General features: G+C 40.7%; 1 protein-coding gene across 24 annotated transcripts in view; it reads left to right on the forward strand.

Moving 5' to 3' along the window:
* Window positions 1–26013, forward strand: part of LOC139753727 (uncharacterized) — a 1039260-nt gene that overhangs the window by 495426 nt on the left and 517821 nt on the right. For all 24 annotated transcript variants that reach the window (XM_071670490.1, XM_071670488.1, XM_071670497.1 and 21 more), the window contains 2 exons: window positions 10025–10161; window positions 19350–19577. In XM_071670490.1, coding sequence (XP_071526591.1) covers window positions 10025–10161; window positions 19350–19577 — 365 coding nt within the window. The remainder of the gene's footprint in view (window positions 1–10024; window positions 10162–19349; window positions 19578–26013) is intronic.

Here is a 26013-nt window from a genome sequence, read left to right on the forward strand (position 1 = left end):
TGTATGAGTGGATGGGCCATTTCTTGCCAATTTTCTGGCACTGCGTTGCTGACACAGGAAACAGCAACTAAGGAATGGATGAAGGAAGCATGTATGAATATGTACTGTTTTATATATGTATATGTCTGTGTATGTATATGTATGTATACGTTGAAATGTATAGGTATGCATATGTGCGTGTATGGGCGTTCATGTATATACATGTGTATGTGGATGGGTTGGGCCATTCTTTCGTCTGTTTCATTGCACCACCTCGCTAATGCGGGAGACAGCTTCAAAGTATAATAGATAAATATATAAATATACTTTACAGCTAGAGACCTAGAGACTGAGTGTGAACGAATGTGGCCTTTTTTTGTTTGTTTTCTTGGTGCTGCCTTACAGAAGCAGGGTGTAGCAATGCTGTTTCCTGTGTAGCACCAGGAATGGATGAAGGCAAGCAAGTATGAATATGTACGTGTATACATGTGTATGTATGTATGTTGATATGTATATGTATGTATATATGCGTGTATGGGCATTTATGTATATATGTGTATATATGAGTGGATGGGCCATTCTTTGTCTGTTTCCTGGGGCTACCTTGTTAACGTGACGATCAAGTATGATAAATAGATGAATGAAATACATGAACGTGTGTGTGTGTGTGTGAATGATTATTTGTGGTTGTGCCTGCATTTATTTTTACTTTACATTGTAAGCAAGTTGTGGTATACTCATGGGGTCTCATCACTTAAGCTTTCTTTAATGTCTTAAAACTCTCTCCCCCCAAAAAATGGATTCCAGTGAATTCAGTCTTTTTTCACTCTGATTTTCTGCATTAATTTCTTTTTGATAATTATAGAAATATTTATTCATGTTTTCTTTATCTCGTCTTGCTAGATTTCCTGTTAGATGTTTTAGTATATTATTTTTTGATGGAGGAGCAAATTATTATCATTGTTTATATATTGGCTGTGACCCATTTTCTGTAGCTCATACCGTATCTCTGGTGCAGTTTTTGTTTCGTGTTGTTTGGCCTCCTTTAAAGATTCCTTTTGTTCAATTGGAGTTTCCAAACTGCTGTGTTTCAATTTGGGTTTGATATATGGATGATTTCCCTGATATGGATGATTTTCCTTGATGTCCTTTTTTCCCTGTATATTTCTTGAAGGCAATATTGAAATTGGTCTGTTAATAACTAACCTCCTTAGAATCTCTCTCAGTATGATGTTCTAGAGATAGGCAGGATGCATTGTCAACCAGATTTCTTTGTGTAATTTTGTGTGTGTATGTATGTATGTATGTATGTATGTATGTATAACATGCACTCTAGCCTGCCCATATTGTGTATATATGTATATGTGTTGATTTATCTGTTTGTAATTCTGCGCTTTTAGAGTACAGTGGGCATTTCACCACTCCACATGCTTATGGTATATCAGTGAATGAAAAGTCACCTTCAATGAGGTTAAATCATTGATGATGAACCTTTTACTGTAAAGGAGCCCCTCTTATCTTCCTTGCTATTAATTTTATTGCAACCTTGAAGCCTCAGGAACCTACTGGAGAAGGGTTCCTCAGGGATATTTTTCTTTTCTTTTCTTTCTTTCAAACTATTCGCCATTTCCCGCATCAGCGAGGTAGCGTTAAGAACAGAGGACTGGGCCTTGAGGGAATACCCTCACCTGGCCCAATTCTCTGTTCCTTCTTTTGGAAAACTAAAAAAAAAAACGAGAGGGGAGGATTTCCAGCCCCCCGCTCCCTCCCCTTTTAGTCGCCTTCTACGACACGCAGGGAATACGTGGGAAGTATTCTTTCTCCCCTATCCCCAGGGATATATGATTATATAAATGAAAATGATAATAGACACTGCTGGTACAGAAAGGGAGTTCTAAACTGTGGGACACCATCTTTTGAGTCTTTTCTATTTTTTTTCATACCTGTTCTCCATTACTTACATTAGTGAGATAACACCAGGAACAGGTGAAGAAAAGTTTATTTGCTTACATCCATTCTCTAGCTGTCATGTGTAATTAACCAAAGCCACAGCCCCCTATCCAGTGCTAGGCCCCGTAGACCTTTCCATGGTTTCCCATGGCAACCTCACATGCATTGGTTCAGTCCACTGATGACATGGCACCCCATATATACCATGCCGCTCCAATTTACTGTATCTCATGCATGCCTTTCACTCTTTTGCATGCTAATTCCCGGAGCACTCAAAATCTTTTTCTTTCCATTCTTCCCTTTCTGATTTGGTCTTCCCCTTCTTGTCCTTCCCCTTTCTGATACTTATATTCTTTTTTCAACCTCTCCTCTGTCATTTTTCTGATGTTCACACCATTGCAGAACACTTATCGGGTCTCTTAACGTTACCCTTCTTATTACCACACTTCTCTCTTAACCTATCATTATGTACTCCATCAACTCTTCTCACACCACATATTGTCCTCTAACATTTTGTATCCTAGATGTGGACCCTGTTCCATGTGTTCTCATCAATACTACATGCTTTACATCTGTACAACATTATTGGGACTACTGTACTTTCAAACTTACCCAATTTTACCCTTCCAGGTAGCAAAGTCTCTTTCCATACATTCCTCAATGCTTCCAGAACCTTTGCACCCTTACCAACTTTATTGCTCACTAACACTTCCATGGTTCCATTCTCTTATCATGTGTACTCCCAGGTTTTAAAACATCACACTTGATCCAAGTTTTCTCCATTAAACTCACACCCCCCCAGCTGACCTATCTCGCTGCATCGCTAAACTTAAACTGCCTTGCTTTTATGCACATTTACTCTCAACTTCTTCCTTTCACACACACTAAGCTTAGACACCAACTTTTGCAGTTTGTCACTCAAATCTGCCACCTGTGTATTGTCACCAACAAGCAGCAACAGATTTTCTTACCCTCACGCCATACAGATTGCATATCTGTCTCTCTTTGCCATACTTTATAATTTGCCTTCCCCACACCCCATCCATAAACAAAGTAAACAGCCATGGTGATCTTGCCCAACCTTTTCTGTAAACCTAATTTCACCTGGAGCCACTCACCTCTCTTCTTTACCTGCTGTTGCCCACACCTAACTCTCATGATAGATAAAAACTCCTCACTCCCTTTGCATATCTGCCTCTCTTTCCCATACTTTATAATTTGCCTTCCCCACACCCCATCCATAAACAAAGTAAACAGCCATGGTGATCTTGCCCAACCTTTTTCGTAAACCTAATTTCACCTGGAGCCACTCACCTCTCTTCTTTACCTGCTGTTGCCCACACCTAACTCTCATGATAGATAAAAACTCCTCACTCCTTTTGCATATCTGCCTCTCTTTCCCATACTTTATAATTTGCCTTCCCCACACTCCATCCTTAAACAAAGTAAACAGCCATGGTGATCTTGCCCAACCTTTTCTGTAAACCTAATTTCACCTGGAGCCACTCACCTCTCTTCTTTACCTTCTGTTGCCCACACCTAAGTCTCATGATAGATAAAAACTCCTCACTCCCTTGTAAGACCTTCCTCAAAGCATCTACATCAACTTCTTCATATTCTTTCTTTAGATCCATAAATGCCTCATGTAAAGCTGTGGTTTTCTTAAGTATTTCTCATGCCCATTCTTCAGAGCAAAGACCTGATCCATACATTTTCCACCACTCCTAAAGTCGATAGTATTCCTCCCCAATCTCCTTCCCTGGGCATGTCACTACTATCTCAAACACCACTCTTCCTTGCAATTTGCCAGGTGTACATTTAACAAACTTTTACTTCTGTAATTTAAACTCTCACCCCTTTTCCTCTTGCTTGTATTCAGTGTCACTATACGCACATTCTGCCAGTCTTTAGGCAACTCTCTGTGATCCATACATACATTAAAAAACCTAAGTAGTCAGTCATCAACATAGTCACCCCCCTTTCTCCAGACATTTGCAGTATCATTTGCCTTGCCACATTTCATCTTGAGCAAGGCTTTCACCACCTCTTCTCTTCACCAAACCACTTGTCATGACCTCCTTGATCCAGACACTCTACACCTGCCACCCATTATCAAACGTATTTAACACTCCTTGAAAATGCTCCATCCATTCTCCACTTCACCACTGCTTATTACCACTTCCCTGTGTGCCCCATTCATTGATGTTTCCATTTGCTCTCTCATTTTTCTTACATTGTTAACTTCCTTCCTAAATATATTATTTTCCTAAAAGTTTGCTGATATTTGCTAACCCCACTCCTAATTTGCTCTCTTTTTCGGCACCTGCACTATCCTCTTTACCTCCAGCTACTTTCTTTTGTACTTCTCCCAATCATTTACACTCATTCCCTGTAAGTAATGCCCATACACCTCTTTTTCCCCATTTCACTAGCAACTGTACTTTGTCATCCTACAGCTCAGTAACCTTCCTCAATTGCCCCTCTCCCACCTTCTGCATGTCACACTCTTCCATCACTCATTCCAGCTCTGCTTCCCAAATTGCCTCCCATTCCTCACCTGTTTCTCTAGCTTTGCTTACTCTCATGTTTTGCTGTTCTGCACTGTCTCTCCTGGTATGTTTTGACACATGTCTCTTTTCCATGCTCACTTCCTCTCACCACCCTCATCTCATTCACATCGTTTCATCTTTTCTGAAAACCTCTTGAAATGAATACCCTTACCTCCCCAGTCAGACATCCCACCAGCTGCCCCAGTCAGCACATTCACACCCAAGAGTCTCTATTTTGTGCATCTATCAATTAGTGTATAAATCAATAAAAACTATATTATCCTTCCCTCTCACCAGTGTATGCCTGTGTATGTCCCTCTTTTTAAACCAGTTATTCCTAATCACCAGTCCTCTTTCAGCATATGACTCAATAAGCCTTACTCATTTTTAATCTTGTTGATACTGTATGCGTTCTCAATATCATCACTTAGCTTATTTCATTGAAACACAACCATGATACTATAAAAATAGTTTCCATCTTTTTAAGAAAGTTCCTTTGTAAAGTTTTTATGATGAACTCTGGTGGCTCTTTCTTTACATCTCTCAGATAACTGATCCTTGTTGGCAGTCAAATATGCTTTTTCTTTTAGAAATCATTCCGAAGTGATATTGCATTCCTTTACTACAGGTGTACCACTGAATTTCCAGCAACTGATGGTTCGGCTTCTCCTTTAGTCCGGACAAAATTACATTAGGGAACTTGAAATTATTGCGGCCGCCAGACTAGTTTACTGGGCAGACACAGATGGTGTTGTGCGTAGGGCGAACTTATTTACATTCTTTACACTGCACTTGTTGGTGGTGATACTGCAATTCTGTGAGATTCTTAGCTTATTTTGCTTAAATCTAATCCTAGCTATGGCATGTAAGACATATGAGAGAGTTAGTCATGGTGTCAAATGTAAACATAGTCTATATCGATCCAAGATAAAGTAGAACTGTTGAAAAAATGGACCATGGTGTTTCGGTGCATAAGCTGTGCGACATCTACAGTACTGGTGCATCAAAATAAAGAAGCAAAGGGAGAAAATATTGAAATTCTATGCAGACAGCGATTTCAAGAAGTATATGACGATTAGAAAAACTATGAAAGATGGTAAGAGTACTGAGCACGATCGAGTGATGATAGAATGGTGTCAACAGCGTCAGAGTTATGGATTGAACTTGTCAGGAAGCATGATGATGGAACAGGCTAAGTTTGTTCAATAAAGAACGTAAATTACAACATGAGCGTGACTATAGTGAAAAATGGCTTCAGAGATTCAAGAAGTGTCATGGAATTTCCATGAATAAAGTGTGTGGAGAAAAGCAGTCTGCAAACCATGAAGGACCTGCAAAGCATGTGGACGAATTTGCGAAACTCGTAGCTGACGAGCACCTCAGTCCTGAGCAGGTGTATGATGCGGACAAAACTGCAATATTCTGGTGATGCACACCTAGGAAAACACCAACAACAGAAGACGAAGAAGACCCCACAGGATTCAAACAGTCTAAGGACAGACTTACCATCTTAGAGTGCTCAAGCATTTAATATTTGTTTGATTTAAATTTCCAGCAGTTCATGGTATACTTTAGACACATGGGAGATGTATAATCAGTGGGTTAGAGGTGTGTTGATGAATTATTATTACGTGACCACGGTTGGTCCGACAAAATGGTTAATCTGGCAAGGCTTTGGAACCAAGAGTGCCAGAAAATTGGTGTTGTACCTGTATCTTGTATCATCATTTCCTTTGGGTTAAAGTTTGATGATATAAACAAACAAGGTGGATAAAGGATGGAGTGCAAGAAGGAAAGATGAATGACTTGCTACCTAACTATGAGTACTTATAAGATTTAGCCATCCTGGTAAAGATTAGATGAAGTGCTCACTGCATTTCTGGTTGATTCATAAGATTATGTAACCTTGGTTCACTAATCAGGTGTGCTTTTAATTGTTACTGTTGTTATTACTTGCATATTTCTCATTTTTCCTGTTGGTATATTAAATAATTGTTGTAGCTTACTAGTTAGGTTCTTATATAGATTTTTGTCATGATGGATTTTGATATGTTCCATGGTCTTCATTGGGGCTCTTATAACTCTGTATCTTTCTTCTTGAGAGGCTTTTGGGTCTAATATTTTTTTTTATATCTTCAGTTTGTTACTATGCTTAGATAATCGTATAACTTTCTCATCTTTCTAAGTTATACAGTTTCAATTTATTTAAGCTTCTCATGGTACAGGTTGAGCATCCCTAATCCAGAAATCTGAAATCCAAAATGCTCCAAAATCCGAAACTTTTTGAGCAGTGACAAGACAGTGAGTGGAAAATTCCACACCTGACCTCACTTGTCCATGCTGGGCCCTGACACTCAGTTGGCACCAGTTTATTACAGACCATCATCACTGCCAGACCTACTGGCATTGCTCACTGTGCTTATTCTCTCTTCTGTGTGAATAAGTGTAAGAAAATGATTGCTTATCAGTAGCACATAAATTCAGAGTCAGGAATGAAGGTGATGCTAAACAACCACATTTTGTCTACGTGGGTGGCTGATGTTGTGACACCTTAGCTTTCTGATGGTTCACTGTTACACAAATTTTGTTTCATATGCAAAATTATTAAAGATATTGTATACATTACATTGAGGCTATGTTTATAAATTGTATATGAAACATAAATGGATTTTGTGTTTAGACTAGGGTCCCATCCATCGATCATGACAAATGTGGAAAACAGGATGATATGGAAACAAAATGGGTTAGAGCTCAGACATACCCCAGCGTTTCAACTGTTTAACGGTCTTCCTCAGGAGATACTGTTTCCAGCATTTGGCAAGACTGTATTCCCCAGCAAGTGATGGTAACCCAGTCGGATGCCTTGGTGTGTCACTCTCTGATTGGATCACTTGCCCTGCTGCCTCCACCTGTTCACAGCAACCTCCACAGCCTGATGTAACCAGCAGACGAACCCAGACCTTGTGTTAACGTTGTTCTTAATCCCTTCCTCTAGGTAAGCTCTCACACTATCACTAAATGTTCACTGCCAAGGCAACTAAAGGCAAATGACAAACCGTTTAATGTTAGTGTTAGAGCTTACCTAGAGGAAGGGTTTAACAACATTAACACAAAGTCTGGATTCATCTGCTGGTTACATCAGGCAGCAGAGATAACTGTAAACTGGTGGAGGTAGCAGAACAAGCGATCCAATTAGAGAGCGACACACCAAGGCATCCGACCTTGTTACCATCTCGCTTAATGCTAGAATCAGTATCTCCTGAGGAAGATCGTTAAATATTCGAAACGTTTAGGGATGTCTGAGCTCCAACTCATTTTGTTTCCATACCCTCCTGTTTTCCACATTCCCATGATGCATATGCAAATGTTCCAAAATCCAAAACACTGCTATTCCTAGACATTTTGGATAGGGGATATTCAACCTGTTGTTCAAGTGTTCCATCCCATTGATTTTTCTGTTGAAGTGCATCTGAATTCTCTTGATTTGTGTATTTCTCTGTTTCATTGATTACTGTACAGCTTAGCAGTATTCACTTTTGCTTCTTATGCATAAACTAACATTCCAATCATTAGGTTTCTGTCTCTTGTAGTGAGTTCTCAGTATCATACCACTCATCACTTGATAGTGTTTTCTTCTCAATAGCTATTTCCTCATTGATGATGACATCCAAATCTTTTACATTTGTTCCACTTTGTCACTTTTTCTGTTGTTTTTTATGTTACTCTTCCTTCCATTATTTATTTGCTCAAATTTATCTTCATTAAATTCCATTGAGTTCATTTCTGCTCTTTGTGTCTATCTTTTTGCATCACTTTTTGATCAGTTTCTGATCCAATCATTTTGCTTACTCTGGTGTTGTCAGCAAAGCTCCATACTTAGGTTTCCTTTGCTTCACTGTCAAAGTCTTGTATCAAATAAACAGTATGGAGACTAATACCATTCATTCCCTGTAGTACCCCAGACTGAACATCTTCATCCACAGACAAGGTTATGCTTGCTACCACTTTCAACTTTCTATCAGTTAAGAAATCTCGAATCATTCTTCATAAATCCTCCACTTTTTTGTTTAAGTACTTTCTTTTATAGTGGGTGTTGGGATGAAGTAAACATGCTAGAGAAAGAGAAAAGAGAGGCATTTGGGTGGTACTTACAAGGAAGGAGTGCAAATGATTGGGAGATGTATAAGGGAAAGTGGCAGGGGGTCAAGAGGAAGGTGCAGATGTTGAAAATAAGGGCAAATGAGAGTTGGGGTAAGAGAGTATCATTAAACTTTCGGGAGGATAAAAAGATGTTTTGGAAGGAGGTAAATAATGTGCGAAAGACAAGGGAACAAATAGGGACATCGGTTGGGGGAGCAACAAAGGGAAGTGATAACAGATAGTTGGTGGAATTGGGATGGTTTTTTTTTTACAAATCTTACCCAAGCATTTGATGTCATAATACATACTCAGGGCCATACTTTCAAGAGCGAGTATTTTTAAGGACTGTTAAACGTGTTTGATAATGAAGTGGCGGATGTAGAGTGTTTAGGTTGGGGTGGTATATGAGGTTGGGGTGGTATGTGAAGAGAGAGTGTTTGGTGGAAAGAGAAGAGGTGCTAAAAGCCTTGCGGAAGATGAAATCCGGCAAGGTAGTGGGGTTGGATGGTATTGCAGTTGAATTTATTAAGAAAGTGGTGACTGTGGTGTTCATTGGTTGGTAAGGATATTCAATAAATGTATGGATCATAGTAAGTGCTTAAGGATTGGAGGAATGCATGTGTATGTAGTGCCATTGTATAAGGGCAAAGTGGATAAAGGTTAGTGTTCAAACTACAGAGGCATAAGTTTGTTAAGTATACTTGGAAAATTATATGGGAGGGTGAAGGCATGAAATGAGCATCAGATTGGGGAGGAGCAGTGTGGTTTCAGAAGTGGTAAAGGATGTGTTTATCAGGTGATTGCTTTGAAAAATGTGAGAGAGAAATACTTAGATAAACAGATGGATTTGTATGTGGCATTTATGGAACTGGAGAAGACTTATGATGGGGTTGATAGAGATGCTTTGTGGAAGGTCTTCTTAAGAATATATAGTGTAGGAGGTAAGCTGCTAGAATGAGTGAAAAGTTTTTGTCAAGGTATAAAGTGTGTGTATGAGTAGGAAGAGAGGAGAGTGATTGGTTTCTAGTGAAGGTCAGTCTGTAGCAAGGGTGTGTGATTTCACCATGGTTGTTTAAATTGTTTACAGATGGGATGATGAGGGAGGCAGATGTAAGAGTTTTGGAGAGAGGGGAGAGTATGCAGTCTGTTAGGTACAGCACACTGAATTGCTTAGTGAGACTGAGTAAAGAGAGATGTTTTTCACATGTGAATGTTTGGACTAGTGGCTCGCTTCTTTAATGGATTTTCATTTTTTGCTAATAAAACTAGAGCTCCAAGATGCAAACAAGAGCATTTTAAAGAAAACTCTATGGCATTATGCTAACTAGGTTAGTAGAGTATAGAAAGATAAGCCCTTTTCCAAAAATACATTTTTATCACAGTTTGATAACTTTCATCTCTTTTAGGTTGGCCAAGTGAAGCAGCGTGTGAGTCTTCACAGAGTCGCAGTTTTAACTGTCGCCTCCTGGTCAAACCTCCAGATGACCAGGAGGAGACTATGGAAGAAAAGCAACAGCGGATGTCCCAGTATGAGAATATGCAGGTATGGCTATCATTAGTAGTGATCAGGAGCTTGCTTGTAATGCTGTAATCCAATCAGATGTACCTTAATTTACCACAGTTCTTTTTTTTTGTTCAGCCATATTAACATTACAGCACTTTTGATAAGCAGTTCTATATTCTTTAACTTTTCACTTTCCTTTAGACATTTTAACTCCACCATTTCCCATCTTTATTGTTTTCCTTTATTTTAACGTGTTTCTTCCCATTCTTGCCTTTTGTTTTGATTTCCTTACATGTTCAGAGTTTGTGCAGGTCTTCAGAAGTCTGGTCAGATATATGAACCATTAGAAATTCAGGCCTGAAGAGTGTTTGACAAAATGGATATTCTTGTGAAGTTGTTCATTTTTTAGAGCCCTTCTTGAGGAGTGGGTTCCCTGTGGTAATCACCTGTGGTGTGACTCTGTGTCTTACACTATCTGTCTGTCTATATATATGTCCACTATACTATTTTCTGCTCCTTGTCTGGTGAACCAGTATGGGGATTGAGTCAATAGTTTACTTGACAGTGACTTGCCACTTGATGTGTCATTACCTTCAAGGTCATTCACAGCCAGGGTCATGTTTTTTTTTCTGTTCATAACTTTTAAAGCAGTGGAAGAATTGAGGTGATCATTTTTACATGTATTCTGCCCCATAAGTTATGAAGCATTGGTGGAATTGGGATGATTTCTTTTTTTACAAATCTTACCCAAGCATTTGATGTCATAATACATACTCAGGGCCATACTTTCAAGATCAGGGTCATAGCTGAAGTCATAGCATTCACAATAGGAATCATGGTATTTTGTTTCCATTCCTTACTTTTAAAACCATTGGAGAGATAGTAATGTTACTTTGTACAGATACAGGTTGAGCCTCTTCAATCCAGCAACCTTGGGACTTGGCCATTGCTGGACCACAGAAAATACCAGAAAACAGAAATTGATCCCTAAGGGAACCCCCTATGTAGATATATGCCCGACCCCTGTACTTGCCAGCTCATTCCACATAGGTATTGCTGAGTTATCAAAGGTAGAACAAAGCTTGAAACAGGAAATGATAAAACCATTTATGTTTCCAAACAAGGTTTTTATTGTTACATCAGAAGTACCCACAGATGGAGACTGAGATATCTTGGGCAAGGGTTTTTCGTGACATACAATGCCAGATTCGCCAGCATTATACACTTGTTCTGGGGCTAAGTTTTCTGCTGCCACTAATTGTGCAAATTCATCCACAAACTTTGTCGCAGCTTTGTGATGAGTAGTTAATGTAACAAACGACCATAGGTTGGTAGTTGGCTTTGGTCGACTGTTGTTAATGTTGTTTTATTACTGTCAAGGCAGCCAGCCCACATTGTGATATCTGTCCCAGTGACACAGCTGGCTTGTGCACTTTCTCTCGCCCTTTACATATTGCTGTTGGTTGTTTAATAGAGAATTGCAGTTTTTATCGATTCTTTTAATACAACCCTACACTACAAGCTTCTGTGTCAGCACTATGCTTTTCAGTGCTCACACTGTGCACTGAAATTCCATTTCTCCACTTAAACTTGTGTAATTATTCACAGTCATAGTCTTGCTTTAGTTTTCTATGAAAAACTTTGACCTGCTCGATAAGCATCTCCCCAGAAATGCTTGCACCTTCATTACGGGGGAGCTTAAACCCCTTTATAAGTGCACTGTCTAATTCTGTACTCCTGGCACCTTTCAAAGTTTCCCAAAACTTTAAACTTTTCTGGCCTTCATTTTCAGCAAAACACTGAATATAAGAAATTAGCAGGACTATTAATTTGCTCGGCTGCAGTGTAAACAGATTTTGACATCTTATTGCTGCTAGCAGCGCTGTCCTGTTGGTAGATTCAAAACGTGCTGGACCATGGGAGTTACCAGATCACAGAGCTCCGGATTAGAGAAGTACAACCTGTATTACCAGACATCAGAGATTGTTATGACCCATCCACCTCAGGGCCATATCTTCAAGATCAAGGTCATTGGTACAGTCATAGTACTTACAGCAAAGGTTTTGGTGTTTTCATGTCCACACCATAGTTATGGAACCAGTGGAGGAATAAAGATATCACAAGCATTACCAACCATCAAATGATGTGCTATAACCTACCTCCTTCAAAGTCAAGATTTACAGCTGTCATGGTAATTTTCATTTCTGCTCCACAACTTTTGAGCCAGCAGAGGGATTTGAGATGGTAGTTTGTGTATTACCAGTCATTATACTGTGTACCATGAAACATCCTGAGGGCTGTACCTCAGGGGCCAAAGTCATGGTATTACGGTGGAATTTATTAAAAAAGTGGGTGACTGTATTGTTGACTGGTTGGTAAGGTTATTTAATGTATGTATGGCTCATGGTGAGGTGCCTGAGGATTGGCGGAATGCTTGAGTAGTGCCATTGTACAAAGGCAAAGGGGATAAGAGTGAGTGCTCAAATTACAGAGGTATAAGTTTGTTGAGTATTTCTGGTAAATTATATGGGAGGGTATTGATTGAGAGGGTGAAGGCATGTACAGAGCATCAGATTGGGGAAGAGCAGTGTGGTTTCAGAAGTGGTAGAGGATGTGTGGATCAGGTGTTTGCTTTGAAGAATGTATGTGAGAAATACTTAGAAAAGCAAATGGATTTGTATGTAGCATTTATGGATCTGGAGAGGGCATATGATAGAGTTGATAGAGATGCTCTGTGGAAGGTATTAAGAATATATGGTGTGAGAGGCAAGTTGTTAGAAGCAGTAAAAAGTTTTTATCGAGGATGTAAGGCATGTGTACGTGTAGGAAGAGAGGAAAGTGATTGGTTCTCAGTGAATGTTGGTTTGCAGCAAGGATGCATGATGTCTCCATGGTTGTTTAATTTGTTTGTGGATGGGGTTGCTAGGGAGGTGAATGCAAGAGTTTTGGAAAGAGGGACAAGTATGCAGTCTGTTTTGGATGAGAGAGTTTTGGAAGTGAGTCAGTTGTTGTTCGCTGATGATACAGCGCTGGTGGCTGATTCATGTGAGAAACTGCAGAAGCTGGTGACTGAGTTTGGTAAAGTGTGTGAAAGAAGAAATCTGAGAGTAAATGTGAATAAGAAGTAGAGTGAATAAGAGGAAGTAAAGTGTTTTAGATATCTGGGAGTGGATCTGGCAGCGGATGGAACCATGGAAGCGGAAGTGAATCATAGGGTAGGGGAGGGGGCAAAAATTCTGGGAGCCTTGAAGAATGTTTGGAAGTCGAGAACATTGTCTTGGAAAGCAAAAATGGGTATGTTTGAAGGAATAGTGGTTCCAACAATGTTGTATGGTTGCGAGGCGTGGGCTATGGATAGAGTTGTGCGTAGGAGAGTGAATGTGCTGGAAATGAGATGTTTGAGGACAATGTGTGGTGTGAGGTGGTTTGATCGAGTAAGTAATGTAAGGGTAAGAGAGATGTGTGTAAATAAAAAGAGTGTGGTTGAGAGAGCAGAGGAGGGTGTTTTGAATTGGTTTGGTCACGTGGAGAGAATGAGTGAGGAAAGATTGACCAAGAGGATATATGTGTCAGAGGTGGAGGGAACGAGGAGAAGTGGGAGACCAAATTGGAGGTGGAAAGATGGAGTGAAAAAGATTTTGAGTGATCGGGGCCTGAACATGCAGGAGGGTGAAAGGCGTGCAAGGAATAGAGTGAATTGGATCATTGTGGTATACCGGGGTGGACGTGCTGTCAATGGATTGAACCAGGGCATGGGAAGCATCTGGGGTAAATCATGGAAAGTTTTGTGGGGCCTGGATGTGGAAAGGAAGCTGTGATTTCGATGCATTATACATGACAGCTAGAGACTGAGTGTGAATGAATGTGGCCTTTGTTGTCTTTTCCTAGCGCTACCTTGCGCACTTGTGGGGGGAGGGGGTTGTCATTTCATGTGTGGCGGGGTGGCGACAGGAATGGATAAGGGCAGACAGTATGAATTATGTACATGTTTATGTGTTGAGATGTATAGATATGTATGTGTGCGTGTGTGGATGTGTATGTATATACATGTGTATGTGAGTGGGTTGAGCCATTCTTTCGTCTGTTTCCTTGCGCTACCTCGTTAACGTGGGAGACAGCGACAAAGTATGATAGATATGATAAATATATGTATATATATATATATATATATATATATATATATATATATATATATATATATATATATATATATATATATATATATATATGTGATCGGGGCCTGAACATGCAGGAGGGTGAAAGGAGGGCAAGGAATAGAGTGAATTGGAGCGATGTGGTATACCGGGGTTGACGTGCTGTCAGTGGATTGAATCAAGGCATGTGAAGTGTCTGGGGTAAACCATGGAAAGCTGTGTAGGTGTGTATATTTACGTGTGTGGACGTATGTATATACATGTGTATTGGGGGAGTTGGGCCATTTCTTTCGTCTGTTTCCTTGCGCTACCTCGCAAACGCGGGAGACAGCGACAAAGTATGATAAAAAAAAATATAAAAATATATATATATATATATATATATATATATATATATATATATATATATATCTGCCACTGTGTCTGATGACAGAGTGGCAGATATAGGGTGTTTTGGTCGAGGTGGTGTGCAAAGTGAGAGGGTTAGGGAAAATGATTTGGTAAACAGAGAAGAGGTAGTAAAAGCTTTGCGGAAGATGAAAGCCGGCAAGGCAGCAGGTTTGGATGGTATTGCAGTGGAATTTATTAAGAAAGGGGGTGACTGTATTGTTGACTGGTTGGTAAGGTTATTTAATGTATGTATGACTCATGGTGAGGTGCCTGAGGATTGGCGGAATGCGTGCGTAGTGCCATTGTACAAAGGCAAAGGGGATAAGAGTGAGTGCTCAAATTACAGAGGTATAAGTTTGTTGAGTATTCCTGGTAAATTATATGGGAGGGTATTGATTGAGAGGGTGAAGGCATGTACAGAGCATCAGATTGGGGAAGAGCAGTGCGGTTTCAGAAGTGGTAGAGGATGTGTGGACCAGGTGTTTGCTTTGAAGAATGTATGTGAGAAATACTTAGAAAAGCAAATGGATTTGTATGTAGCATTTATGGATCTGGAGAAGGCATATGATAGAGTTGATAGAGATGCTCTGTGGAAGGTATTAAGAATATATGGTGTGGGAGGCAAGTTGTTAGAAGCAGTGAAAAGTTTTTATCGAGGATGTAAGGCATGTGTACGTGTAGGAAGAGAGGAAAGTGATTGGTTCTCAGTGAATGTAGGTTTGCGGCAGGGGTGTGTGATGTCTCCATGGTTGTTTAATTTGTTTATGGATGGGGTTGTAAGGGAGGTAAATGCAAGAGTCCTGGAAAGAGGGGCAAGTATGAAGTCTGTTGGGGATGAGAGAGCTTGGGAAGTGAGTCAGTTGTTGTTCGCTGATGATACAGCGCTGGTGGCTGATTCATGTGAGAAACTGCAGAAGCTGGTGACTGAGTTTGGTAAAGTTTGTGGAAGAAGAAAGTTGAGAGTAAATGTGAATAAGAGCAAGGTTATTAGGTACAGTAGGGGTGAGGGTCAAGTCAATTGGGAGGTGAGTTTGAATGGAGAAAAACTGGAGGAAGTGAAGTGTTTTAGATATCTGGGAGTGGATCTGTCAGCGGATGGAACCATGGAAGCGGAAGTGGATCATAGGGTGGGGGAGGGGGCGAAAATCCTGGGAGCCTTGAAAAATGTGTGGAAGTCGAGAACATTATCTCGGAAAGCAAAAATGGGTATGTTTGAGGGAATAGTGGTTCCAACAATGTTGTATGGTTGCGAGGCGTGGGCTATGGATAGAGATGTGCGCAGGAGGATGGATGTGCTGGAAATGAGATGTTTGAGGACAATGTGTGGTGTGAGGTGGTTTGATCGAGTAAGTAACGTAAGGGTAAGAGAGATGTGTGGAAATAAAAAGAGCGTGGTTGAGAGAGCAGAAGAGGGTGTTTTGAAATGGTTTGGGCACATGGAGAGAATGAGTGAGGAGAGATTGACCAAGAGGATATATGTGTCGGAGGTGGAGGGAACGAGGAGAAGAGGGAGACCAAATTGGAGGTGGAAAGATGGAGTGAAAAGGATTTTGTGTGATCGGGGCCTGAACATGCAGGAGGGTGAAAGGAGGGCAAGAAATAGAGTGAATTGGAGTCATGTGGTATACAGGGGTTGACGTGCTGTCAGTGGATTGAAGCAAGGCATGTGAAGCGTCTGGGGTAAACCATGGAAGGCTGTGTAGGTATGTATATTTGCGTGTGTGGACGTGTGTATGTACATGTGTATGGGGGGGGGGGGCCATTTCTTTCGTCTGTTTCCTTGCGCTACCTCGCAAACGCGGGAGACAGCGACAAAGTATAAAAAAAAAAAAAAAAAAAATATATATATATTCCCTGGGGATGGGGAGAAAGAATACTTCCCACGTATTCCCTGCGTGTCGTAGAAGGCGACTAAAAGGGAAGGGAGCGGGGGGCTGGAAATCCTCCCCTCTCGTTTTTTTTTTTTTTTTATTTTTATTTTCCAAAAGAAGGAACAGAGAAGAGGGCCAGGTGAGGATATTCCCTCAAAGGCCCAGTCCTCTGTTCTTAACGCTACCTCGCTATCGCGGGAAATGGCAAATAGTATGAAAAAAAAATGTATATATATATATATATATATATATATATATATATATATATATATATATATATATATATATAGTGTTACAAATTCTATCCTGGCGAGGTCGCCAATTTTATATGTTACGAATTCTAAACTGATCCTTGTCTTTGCAAGGACGTTAAATTTGTTACGTTACACAACACAGGAGAACACTATCTTAAAGTCATGGGATTAAATCAAACACCAGCATTAAAACTGCTTGTAATGAAAACTAAAGAGTTCAAAATGACAAACACATGAATCAGGCACAAATCATTTAGCTAACACTGAACATGAGTTTAACATTCCAGGTAAGATTTCAAACCAGATCTCTTTCCTTTAAGACAATTTATCTATATTGCGCACTTCACTCGTGTTACGGGCTTTGGGACAGAGGGAAAAACCACTTACCTCGCTGGGGTAGAGATGGAATCAAGGCTCAGTGGATGTCAAAGGTTTTTATTACAAGTAGGAATGACTTACGTCTGCCCTGTTACCTTATAATGCTACCCTTGAGTGGCTAAGGTCCAGTTGTGATTGGAGGAGGGTGGCTCCTAAGTGCCACTCTTACTTGGCTGGAGGGCCACAGGTCCGGCGGTGATTGGAGAAGGGATTATCCATGAAACTGCTGGTTGGATGAAGGATCCTAAATCCATTCCACGTCTTGCCTAAAGCTCACCCCCCTCTTGTCCTGACAGCGACGATGCTGCACAGGAGGCTATAGGCTGACCTCCCAACTTGACCTGGTGCCTTGGATGAAAGGTTCAAGTGTTGCGGTTAACTGGCCACATGGCCATCTGGAAGAGGGTGAAGGCATGTGCAGAGCATCAGATTGGGGAGGAGCAGTGTGGTTTCAGAAGTGGTAGAGGATGTGTGGATCAGGTGTTTGCTTTGAAGAATGTATGTGAGAAATACTTAGGAAAGCAAATGGATTTGTGTGTAGCATTTATGGATCTGGAGAAGGCATATGATAGAGTTGATAGAGATGCTCTGTGGAAGGTATTAAGAATATATGGTGTGGGAGGCAAGTTGTTAGAAGCAGTGAAAAGTTTTTATCAAGGATGTAAGGCATGTGTGCGTGTAGGAAGAGAGGAAAGTGATTGGTTCTCAGTGAATGTAGGTTTGCGGCAGGGATGTGTGATATCTCCATGGTTGTTTGATTTGTATATGGATGGGGTTGTTGGGGAGGTGAATGCAACAGTTTTGGAAAGAGGGGCGAGTATGCAGTCTGTTGTGAATGAGAGAGCTTTGGAAGTGAGTCAGTTGTTGTTCGCTGATGATACAGCGCTGGTGGCTGATTCATGTGAGAAACTGCAGAAGCTGGTGACTGAGTTTGGAAAAGTGTGAAAGAAGAAAGTTTAGAGTAAATGTGAATATGAGCAAGGTTATTAGGTACAGTAGGGTTGAGGGTCAAGTCAATTAGGAGGTGAGTTTGAATGGAGAAAAACTAGAGGAAGTAAAGTGTTTTAGATATCTGGGAGTGGATTTGGTACCGGATGGAACCATGGAAGCGGAAGTGAATCATAGGGTGAGGGAGGGGGCAAAAACTCTGGGAGCCTTGAAGAATGTGTGGAAGTCGAGAACATTATCTTGTAAAGCAAAAATGGGTATGTTTGAAGGAATAGTGATTCCAACAATGTTGTATGGTTGCAAGGCGTGGGCTATAGATAGAGTTGTGCGGAGGAGGGTGGATGTGTTGGAAATGAGATGTTTGAGGACAATATGTGGTGTGAGGTGGTTTGATCGAGTAAGTAATGTAAGGGTAAGAGAGATGTGTGTAAATAAAAAGAGTGTGGTTAAGAGAGCAGAAGAGGGTGTTTTGAAATGGTTTGGACACACGGAGAGAATGAGTGAGGAAAGATTGACCAAGAGGATATATGTGTCAGAGGTGGAGGGAACGAGGAGAAGTGGGAGACCAAATTGGAGGTTGAAAGATGGAGTGAAAAAGGTTCTGAGAGCATTGAAGAATGATATCTGACTTGCTACTTGATATGCCATGGCTCATCCTATTCGTAGTACATTGCCTTTAATATTAAATGCCACATTCTCTGACTGACTTGCCACTTGATATGCCATGGCTCATCCCATTCGCAGTACATTGCCTTTGATATGCCACATTCCTCTGGTTGATTTTATCTCACGCACACTTGTCAACCTCCAAAATATTTGAGCCATGTCACAGATATTTCAGTGAAATGTTAGTAGGTGAAATTTTGCACTGAATTTTATTTTTTCTTTATGAATTTGTTACTTATATGAATTACAAGGTAAACATCTTGCCTTTTTTTTTAATCAATCAAATTTTGTGTTTTCATGGTAGAGTTACACAAAGCTTTTATGTATATCAGTATTGACCTCTATTCACAAACTACTAATCTTTCAAGGTATTGCCTTAACTCAAAATGCCTAACAGTTAAGCTAATCAATTTCATCAAATTTCTGTGTAGATAAACTCTATGATATTTTATAGTTAGACTTGCCCATGAAATTATCAAAGCGTATGATGCTACCATTCATATAAAAGCATCTCTAACTCCTTAAAATGTATAACTATGGTATTGATCATGTTGATATATTTCTAGATTTCTGCTGTGCTTCTGCAGTCGTATTTTGTGGACAAAAGTAGTAGTGATTCGTTTGAAGGGGAAGGACAGCAGTGCCTAGTTTGTTTGGTTCGGAGAATTCCACCCAATGAACGTATACAAGGCACCCCAGTAGAACAATTTACCACCAAGCTGGACACCCAAGGCACCATAATTGCAGTTGATGCAAGTGGAGTGTCCCCCAAATACAGTCATTATATTAGTAAGGTGAGTCAACATATTTCATGTGTGCCGTTGCTAATGGATATCTCTTTGTCTGGGGAGCACAATACATCCTGGATTGTTAGTTATGTTGTTGTTGTAAGAGAGGGAGAAATAGAGAAGGATGAAGAACATGGAACTGAAATGAGTAGGATGATGGATAAATTGTATGTAAAAACCACAAGATAGAGTACTATTGCAACATGTATCAGAGAAGCACATTAACTTTTGATCATGAGGTGTTGCTAATGATAAAAAATCGCCTGATATCCATTGATATCTGTGGTGAAAATTGCATAAAAACATTTATTAGTTCCCCCTTGGTTTCCACACATATGGAGGTATTTTTTTTTTTTTTTTTTGCTTTGTCACTGTCTCCCGCGTTTGCGAGGTAGCGCAAGGAAACAGACGAAAGAAATGGCCCAACCCACCCCCATACACATGTATATACATAAGTCCACACACGCAAATATACATACCTACACAGCTTTCCATGGTTTACCCCAGATGCTTCACATGCCCTGATTCAATCCACTGACAGCACGTCAACCCCGGTATACCACATCGATCCAATTCACTCTATTCCTTGCCCTCCTTTCACCCTCCTGCATGTTCAGGCCCCGATCACACAAAATCTTTTTCACTCCATCTTTCCACCTCCAATTTGGTCTCCCACTTCTCCTCGTTCCCTCCACTTCCGACACATATATCCTCTTGGTCAATCTTTCCTCACTCATTCTCTCCATGTGCCCAAACCATTTCAAAACACCCTCTTCTGCTCTCTCAACCACGCTCTTTTTATTTCCACACATCTCTCTTACCCTTACGTTACTTACTCGACCAAACCACCTCACACCACATATTGTCCTCAAACATCTCATTTCCAGCACATCCATCCTCCTGCGCACAACTCTATCCATAGCCCACGCCTCGCAACCATACAACATTGTTGGAACCACTATTCCTTCAAACATACCCATTTTTGCTTTCCGAGATAATGTTCTCGACTTCCACACATTCTTCAAGGCTCCCAGAATTTTCGCCCCCTCCCCCACCCTATGATCCACTTTCGCTTCCATGGTTCCATGGTTCCATCCGCTGCCAGATCTACTCCCAGATATCTAAAACACTTTACTTCCTCCAGTTTTTCTCCATTCAAACTTACCTCCCAATTGACTTGACCCTCAACCCTATTGTACCTCATAACCTTATATGGAGGTATATCATCATTTAAAGCACTTGGAAAATCCTAGAAGGCAATGTCCCAAACCTGCACTTGGAAACAATCCCAGATTGGCACAACAGGCATGGAAGACTGCAAAATATTATCTTAGAATCAGAAGGTGCAATAAAGACAAAAACAAAAAATATCTTGAACATCCGGGGCCTAAGATTATTCACTTCTTTGCCTGCAGACGTCTGAAACACTGAGGGGTGTACAGATGAGAAATTTAGGAAGGCTCTGGATAAGTGTTAAAAAGTTGTATGACACCAGCTAAACTGTGGTTGCTCTTTGGGCCAGCAATCTGTAGCTTCCAACAGCCTGGTTGACCAACTTTCCAACTTGGGAGCTTGGACCTATCCCAAGTTGTGACCCTGTGTAAGTAATTATTGCAACATGCCTCAGTCATTATTCTCTGTTAGTGATAATGTACTTAATTTACAAAATGAATTCTCTAAGAGACAAATGCACTGGAAGAAAATTTTGATATCATTGTTTCTGAATGTTAGTTAGATATTACAAGTAGAAATTACCTCACTGAATATTGAATTCCTGGGGATACTATTTAATTGTGATAGGGGAGATAAAGTAGTAGGTAATGTCTTGGTTGCAGTTAGATCTCAACGTAAATCCTGCTCTAGAGATCTTTGCAGCTGTTGATTGTATTTTTGAGGAAATTAAAGATAAGCTTCATAAAGGATAAGTACAATTAGTTAACAGGTATCTTAGATAGAGGGAGACTAAAGACATTAAGACCAGGTAGTAAGGTAGCAATGAGATGAGCTATTGATCGGTATTTGATTCCCTCAAAACATTTTGACAGTTCTCTTCAGGAGAATATGTCACAGTAATCTCTCACACAATGCTGATAAAACTGGTTCCTGGTCATTGTGGTATGATACTCCTTGATTGCTTGGTTCCTCTTACATTCCTGCCTGTGTTTGACCAAACTCAGCTCACCAGTCTGGTGGCTGCTGTAGCCCACCTGTAAGCCAGCTGATGTGTTGATGTTATCCTATCGTTAAATATTGGCTGATTTCACCACCTTCCTCCTCAGTCTGTTGCAGCCTTTGCAGGTAATTTTTGACTCCTTCCACATTTCCATGCATTAGTGTAACATGTAGAAGAAGCAGGACGTCTCCTTAAATGGGAGGAGTCGCAAATTATCCACAAAGGCTTGGATAGACAAAGGGGGAAGGCAATGAAAGCAGCCTACATTTTGCTAGAAGATTGTTCTGTTAAGCTGCTATAATTTTCAGGGATGGGCCCTGTTGTATCCACCCAGAAATGTACAAGTGTTCACTGAAGGTATGAAATTTATATTGTAGTATATGATATTCTGTATGGTAGATATTATTTTTATATACGTGATTGCTGTTACCCACATCAGTGAGGTAGTGCCAGGACACAGATGAAGAATGGCCCATCCACCCTTATACCCATATATATACATATACACCCATACATGCACATATACACACATATACATATCAACATATATACATACATACACATGCACAGACATTCACATATATACACAAGTACATGTTCATGCTTGCTTGCCTTCATCCATTCCTAGTGCTACCCCACCCCACAGGAAACAGCATCATTTGTCCTTGCTTCAGTGAGTTAGCACCAGGAAAACACAAAAGAAAAAGGCCACATTCATTTATACTCAGTCACTAGCTGTCATGTGTAATGCACCAAAACCGCAGCTCCCAATCCACATCCAGGCCCCACAAATCTTTCCATGGTTAACCCCAGACGTTTCACATGCCATGGTTCACTCCATTGACAGCATGTCTACTCCGGTATACCACATCATTCCAATTCACTCTATTCCTTGCATGCCTCTCACCCTTCTGTATGTTCAGTCCCTGATCGCTTAAAATCTTTTTCACTCCTTCCCCCCTCAATTTGGTCTCCTGCATCTCCTTGTGCCCTCCACCTCTGACACATACATCCTTTTTGTCAATCTTTCCTCACTCATTCTATCCATATATCCAGACCATTTCAACACACCTTCTTCTGCTTTCTCAACAACACTCTTTCAACATTCACACCTCTCTTACCCTTTCATTACTTACTCTATCAAACCACCTCACACCACATATTGTCCTGAAACATTTCAATTCTAACACATCCATCCTTCTCCATACAACCGTATCTATAGCCCATGCCTAGCATCCATGTGGTATTGTTGGAACAACAATTCCTTCAAACATACTCATTTTTGCTTTCCGAGGTAATGTTCTCCCCTTCCACACATTCTTCATCACTCCCAGAACCTGAGCTCCCTCCCTCACCTTATGACTCACTTCCACTTCCATGGTTCCATTCACTGCTAAGTCCACTCCTAGATATCTAAAACACCACTTCCTCCAATTTTTCTCCATTGAAACTTACATCCCAATTAACTTGACCCATACACTTTTCCAATCTCAGTCACCAACTTCTGCAGTTTCTCACTGAAATCAGCCACCAGAACTGTATCATCGGCGAAGAACAAGTGACTCATTTCCCGGTCCTTCTCATCCCCAGTGGACTGCATACTTGTCAATCTCTCTGAAATTCTTGCATTTACCTCCCTATCCACCCCATCCATTAACAAATTAAACAACCACGTGGACATCACACACCCCTGTCACAGACCAACATTCACTGAAAACCAGTAATTCTCCTCTCCTCCTACTTGTACACATGCCATACATCCTTGGTAAAAACTTTTCACTGCTTTTAGCAACTTACCTCCCATACCATATACTCTTAAAGCCTTCCACAAAGGATATCTATCAACCTTGTCATATGCCTTCTTCAGATCCATAAATGCTACCTACAAATCCATCTGTTTTTCTAAGTATTTCTCACATACATTCTTCAGAGCAAACACCTGATCCACACATCCTCTACTACTTCTGAAACCACACTACTCTTCCCTAATCTGATGCTCTGTCCATGCCTTCACAGTCTCAGTCAATACCCTCCCATATAATTTCCCAGGAATACTCATCAAACTTATGGTTTTATAGTTTGAACACTCACCATTATCCTCTTTGCCTTTGTACAATGGCACTGTACATGCATTCTGCCAATCTTCAGGCACTTCACCATGATCCATACGTAATTTGAATATCCTGGCCAACCAATCAACAACACAGTCACCCCCTTGAATTCTACTGCAATAACATCCAAACCTGCCACCTTGCCAGATTTCATCATCTGCAAAGCTTTCACTACCTCTTCTCACTCAACCAAACCAATTTTCCTGACCCTCTCACTTCGCACACTGCCCTGACCAAAACATATCTGCCACAGTCATCAAACACATTCAACAAACCTTCAAAATACTCACTTCTCCATCTCCTTCTCACTTCATCACTACCTGTTATTACTTTTTCACTTTCCTCCTGCACCAATGGTTCCATTTGTTCTCCTGTCTTATGCATGTTATTTACCTCCTTCCACAACATCTTTGTATTTTCCCCAAAGTTTAATGATACTCTCTCATCTCAACTCTCATTTGCCCTCATTTTCAGCCTGTGCACCTTTCTCTTGACCTCCTGCCACTTTCTTTTATACATCTCCCAGTCATTTGCACGCCTTCCTTGTAAGTATCATCCAAACACGTCATAGAAGGTGACTATAGGGGGTGGGAGCGGGGGGCTAGAAATCCTCCCCTCCTTGTATTTCAGTTTCTAAAAGGGGAAACAGGAGGAGTAAAGTGGGGAGTGCTCATCCTCCTTGAAGGCTCAGTTTGGGGTGTCTGAATGTGTGCGGATGTCACCAAGATGAGAAGAAAGGAGAGGTAGGTAGTTTGCTTAAGGAAAGAAACCTTGATGTTCTGGATCTTAGTGAAACAAAGCTCAAGGTTAAAGGGGAAGAGTGGTTTGGGAAAGTCTTGGGAGTAAAGTCAGGGGTTGGTGAGAGGACAAGAGCTAAGGAAGGAGTAGCACGAATCCTAAAGCAGTTGTGGGAGTATGTGATAGATTGTAAGAAAGTATATTCTAGATCGATGTGGATAAAACTGAAAGTAGATGGAGAGAGATGGGTGATTATTGGTGCATATGCACCTGGTCATGAGAAGAAAGATCAGGAGAGGCAAGCATTATGGGAGCAGCTGAGTGAGTGTGTTAGCAGCTTTGATGCACAAGACCAGGTTTTAGTGATGGATGATTTAAATGTGAAGGTGAGTAATATGGCAGTTGAGGGTATAATTGATGTACATGGGGTATTTAGTGTTGTGAATGGAAATGATGAAAAGCTTGTGGATTTGTTTGCCGAAAAAGTTAATGGAAATGGTAAAGAGCTTGTGGATTTGTGTGCCCAAAAAAAAGACTGGTGATTGGGAGTACCTGGTTTGAAAAGAGAGATATACATAAGTATACGTATGTGAGCAGGAGAGATGGTTAAAGGGCATTACTGGATTGTGTGTAAATTGATAGGCATGCAAAAGAGAGACTTTTTGATGTTAATGTGCTGGAGGGATGTCTGATCACTATCTTGTGAAGGCGAAGGTGAATATCTGTAGAGATTCTCAAAAAAGAAGAGAGAATGTTGGGGAGAAGAGAGTGGTGACAGTAAGTGAGCTTGAAAAGGAGACTTGTGTGAGGAAGTACCAAGAGATATTGACTGTAGAATGGCAAAAGGTGAGAGCAGATGATGAGGGGAGTGGTTGAGGAATGGGATGTATTTAAGGAAGCATTGACAGCATGTGCAAAAGATGCATATGGCATGAGAAATGTTGGGGATGGGCAGATTAGAAAGGGTAGAGAGTGATGGTATGGTAGATATATTGCTACTTAGACCCCAAGAAAACAACCACCTTCATCTATGTAACCCATAGAAAGAACAACAGGAACCGCAATTGGACCCGAGACCTTTTGGTTTTCTTTCAAAACGAAGCACAGGAAATGTTGGGGATGGGCAGATTAGAAAGGGTAGAGAGTGATGGGATGGTAGATATATTGCAACTTAGACCCCAAGAAAACAACCACCTTCATCTATGTAACCCATAGAAAGAACAACAGGAACCGCAATTGGACCCGAGACCTTTTGGTTTTCTTTAAAAACAAAGCACAGGAACATGTGAGACAAGGGGTGAAGAAAACAGAAAGAGATGGTGTCGCCTGTGTTCTGAGAGGCACTGAAATTTAAAACCATGTCATGATCATGTTGTATAGACTTAGCCAACATAACAGACAAAATAAAAGTGGTGAGGTC

This window comes from Panulirus ornatus, chromosome 15 (assembly GCF_036320965.1).
Source record: "Panulirus ornatus isolate Po-2019 chromosome 15, ASM3632096v1, whole genome shotgun sequence".
NCBI lineage: Eukaryota > Metazoa > Arthropoda > Malacostraca > Decapoda > Palinuridae > Panulirus > Panulirus ornatus.